This window comes from Condylura cristata, unplaced genomic scaffold (genome assembly GCF_000260355.1).
Source record: "Condylura cristata isolate star-nosed mole 26May11 unplaced genomic scaffold, ConCri1.0 scaffold00057, whole genome shotgun sequence".
Lineage (NCBI taxonomy): Eukaryota > Metazoa > Chordata > Mammalia > Eulipotyphla > Talpidae > Condylura > Condylura cristata.
Window position 1 is genome coordinate 393,497 of NW_004567158.1, and position 3,918 is coordinate 397,414.

At 63.4% G+C, this 3,918-nt stretch overlaps 2 protein-coding genes across 3 annotated transcripts in view; both read right to left on the bottom strand.

The window, feature by feature from the left end:
- Nucleotides 1-508: 508 nt before the first annotated feature.
- Nucleotides 509-3,893, bottom strand: NAA10 (N(alpha)-acetyltransferase 10, NatA catalytic subunit). 2 transcript variants are annotated; one of them, XM_012734510.1, is made up of 7 exons: nt 3,762-3,882; nt 3,487-3,545; nt 2,882-2,927; nt 2,675-2,790; nt 2,450-2,494; nt 1,377-1,461; nt 509-819 (listed from the first exon to the last, which is right to left on the bottom strand). In XM_012734510.1, the coding sequence occupies exons 1-7, from the start codon at nt 3,846-3,848 to the stop codon at nt 583-585; spliced, it is 675 nt and encodes a 224-aa protein (XP_012589964.1). In that variant the 5' UTR covers nt 3,849-3,882; the 3' UTR covers nt 509-582. The 2 variants fall into 2 exon arrangements, with proteins under 2 accessions (XP_012589964.1, XP_012589963.1); XM_012734509.1 differs by lacking the exon at nt 2,450-2,494 and having other exon boundaries at nt 3,762-3,893.
- RENBP (renin binding protein) overlaps nt 3,880-3,918 on the bottom strand; it is a 6,051-nt gene continuing 6,012 nt past the window's right edge. Inside the window, exon 12 of the mRNA XM_012734461.1 lies at nt 3,880-3,914. Within this exon, the coding sequence (XP_012589915.1) occupies nt 3,880-3,914 (35 nt within the window). The remainder of the gene's footprint in view (nt 3,915-3,918) is intronic.

The following is a 3,918-nucleotide window of genomic DNA, read 5'->3' on the forward strand; positions in this document are numbered from 1 at the left end:
CAGTTTGGGCTCATGAACTGCAGCAAGTGCAACACTTCATGCACAGTGTTAACGGGGGAAATCCAGGGACGCTACTGAGCTCAACTGTCCTGTAATCCCAAACTGTGCTGGTGTATTACTTAAAAACGAAGGTGTAGGCTAGGGAGCAAGTCAAGAGTTATGTCCAACACAGAATCCACTGACTCGGAAGGCAGAGCAGGAGCGCCTGGGCCCTGCTCCGGCCACTCCCAGGCCAGGACCCCTGAGCAGTCCCATGAGCAGCTGGACTTCTGCACCTGAAGCCCAGCGAGGCAGTGGTAGAGCGCCCGCGGGGGTCTCTGTCCCCGGGGCTCCCAGATGCTGACAGCCATCAGAACTGGGAGCCTCCCCAAAGCCCTGACAAAGCGCCCCTCTTCTACCCTGGCTGGGCGGCACGTACTGTGCCCAGAGGCTTCCACGTTCACATCCACAGGACACAGGGAGGCACACCCGCCCAGAGGGGCACACTTGCACGCACAAATTCCCCGAGGCCACTGGGTGAAGTTTAATGGGGAACCCCGTGGGGCGAAGACAGGCCAGGGCAGGGAGTGGGGTGCTCGGGCTCTAGGAGGCCGAGTCTGAGGCCTCTGAGCTGTCCTTGATGTCGGTGCTCTCTGTGGTCTCGCTGACCTCACTGAGGTCTTTGCTGTCGCCGCCACTGTCCTCAGCCGCCAGGCCCTTCTCCTCAGCACAGGCCTCTCCCGGGCCCCGAAGCGCTCCACCCCTGCTGTCCATCTTGCTCTCGAGGGAGCCCAGCACCGCATGCCGGCCCTTCTCCTTCAGCTCCAGATGCCGCCTCAGCTGTTGCCAGGGCCACGGAGCAGGAGGAAAGAAAGAGCTAGGTCTCTGCACCACAGCGACCCTCTGCATGCCAGGAGCCTGCCGGCGGCCTGCACCCCACACTCGCTGGGGGGCGAGAGCGCAGCAAGGCCGGAGCTGCAAGTAGGGCTGGGCTGGGGGACCGGCTCAAGCCCTGGCTCTGCCCACCGAGGCCCATCCCCTACCTGTGCAAGGCGGGGTGCAAAGCCCTTTGAGTGACCTTGGCACTAGGAGGAGCTTCCCAGAGAACCTCAACTTTCTCCAGAGCTCACTTTCGTCTCACACGAGCCTCAAGACAGGACTGTGGATCTCCGGGATGCCCCTGGCCTCGGGGCACTTCCTCCTCCACCCCTTGCCACTCCTGGGGTGGTACTGGCATCTCTCAGAGAATACCATCTTGGGCTCAGGCCCTCCTTCAAAGCCTGGAGGGGCTGCCCCCACCTGATGGCTGGGAGCAGGGGAGGAGGCCACGGCTCCCGGCTCCACGTAGCCACCACGGGCCTCCCCACCTACAGGGAGTGCCCCGGCCAGGCTCTCACCTCATCGGCCATCTGAGTGAGGTCACGCTTCATGGCGTAGGCGTCCTCCCCATCTGCGTAGTATTTAGGCTCCACTTCGCTGATCCTGGGAACGGGGAGATGAGCCCCATCAGGAAATGTCGTCAGTCTTGAGTACCTCTAGTCATCCTGCGCCCACCCCCTTTCAGTACAGCAGCTCCATTTCCTGCCCTCTGCTACCCAGCAGTGAGCAGTGCCCGGTACCTCTACCTCTGCCTCGGGCGGGGCCTGCCACCACCCTGCCTCCGTAACCCGTCACTGCGCGTGCACAGCGGCCCCTCAGCCTGGCGGTCTGGTCCCAAGCAGCTCAAGGCCAGGCCTGTGCTGGCAAGCCTGTGTGCAGACTCGGCGCCCCGCCACCCCCAGACCCCAGAAGCACTGACTGCTGAGACAGCTGGGTCAGAGGCCCGCCCTCTGAAGCCTGGGCCAGAGCCGCGCGGCTCTTGCATGCTCCTCAGGCCCCGCGATCACCTCCACAGGCTCCCAGGCGGCTTCCAGGGGCCTTCCTTGCTGCATAGTGTACAGAGCAGCCCCACCAGCCCCTGCATCGGGCACGTAGATGCCTGAACAAACCTGTCTAGCCATTAGGGTGCTGGAGGCTCTCTAGAACCTTCCCTGCTCCTGCTGCTGACCCCTCCTGCCTGGACCAGCTTAGGCTTCTGTAGCTGCACACCCTCCTTCTGGGCACTAGAAGCTTTGTGCCCCCAGGCACATCCTGGGCCTTATCATGCCACTCCCAAGCCTCCACTGAAACCTTTTCACTAAAAGGCCTGCAAGCTCTTCCCCACGTTGCCCTCTGCTAGCCCCAGACAGCATCAAGCCACAGGCACCACATGGCCTCCTGCGACGTGCGCCGGCCAAAGGCAGCACCCATAGGCCACCACCACCGAGAGTGGGCAGGCAGTGGCAGGGGTTCCCAATCTGCTCCCCATTTCAGTTGATTCCAGGTCTTCCCTCTGGTCACCCTGGCCCCTGCCTGGAAGGTATCTGAGGCCCTCCCAGGAGCCAGACCCGGGACCACCCACGCTCCATGAGGAGAATCTAGATCCACTTACTGGAAGTTGAGAGTGTTGGAATAGAGGTGCAGAGCGGCCCGGTTACTGCAGGGGAACAAGGCGCTGCTGAGCCGCGGACTCGGCCAGGCAGGAAGTGTGTCTGGGCCCCGCGCCCTGCCCGCACCCCGCCCCACTAATCCCACTGCCCAGGTCTCCAAAAGCCAGGGTACCCCACGACCCACATCAAGACCCCCACCTCCCCTGCCCCTCAGCCCCGGCTTCCACCTCTTCCTGACATGCAGGGAGACATATTTGGCGTTGAAGTTCTCTATCATGGCTCGGGACGCCTGGTCCATCAGCTTCTGAGCCAGGCCCAGGCGCCGGTGGGAACGTTTCACGGCCTGGAGGGAACGGGTGGGAAGGGGCTGGGACCTGGAGGCGCCCAGCCCACCCCCACGCCCACCGCATCAGAACCTGGGCAGGCCCACCCACCAGTGAGGTGATGTGACCGTGGGGCACGTCATCTGGGTCCTCTTCCCTGGAGCAAGAAGAAAGGAGACCTGGCATGGGGGAGCGCAGGGGACCTCGAGACCCTACGCAGCAGCAGCCAAAAGCCGCCTACGGCGTCCATGCTACATTGTGAGCGATAAAGAGCCATGAGTTAGACCAGACGTCACAGGGGCCTGTAAGGCCCACGAGCACTGCGGGAGGCATGCTACGACTTGGAAGACAGTCAGGGGGTCAGTGGCGTGCAGCCCAGGGAGGTGTCGGTGGGGTGTCCCGGAAGTCTGAGAGCAGAGCCCAGGGTGGTACACCTGAGCCAAGGCAGACTCCGCCAGGATGAAGCAAAGTGGTTTTCATCACAATGTAGCAACCCAGCTCAAGGCCCTGACCAATGGCCCCGAGGGTGTTCATGCCAGGAAATGAGGGGGCTGGGGGAGGGCAACTGGACCTGCCCCTCGATTTTCCTGTAAACCTGTCCCTGAACAACAACAGAAACCCCAGAAGTTAGCTGAAGAAGGAAACACAAAACCCACCCAGGGCATCCACCCGACACATGGGGTGTGGGTGCTCCCCTGCCCTCCTCGGCAACTCACATTTTGGCCAGGACGTACCCCACAATCTTCCCATTCTCATCCTCAGCGATGTAGGAAAGCTGGTGGGCGGGAGAAGGGGTCAGAGCGGCCTGGCAGCGCAGACACCTGCCCGGTGCACCTGCCCCCCACGCCGGCTCTACTCAACCCCCCTTTCGGATCTGCCACCCGGCGGCAGGCTGAAAACGCGGCGCCCGGTCCACCCGGGCGCACACCCGCAGTCGCCAAGGCCACCGGGCGGGCCTTCCCTCGGCGACCCCAGCCCCGAGGCCGCCCACCTGGGGCCAGGAGAGGCCGTGGTAGAAGTAGTACTTCATCTGGTAGTTCTCGGGCAGGCACAGGAGGTTGCAGTGCTGCATGTTCATCAGGTCCTCCGGCTGCGAGGGCGGAGCGCGGTCAGGCGCCGTAGGCCGCGGCCCGGCTGGCGCCCGCTCG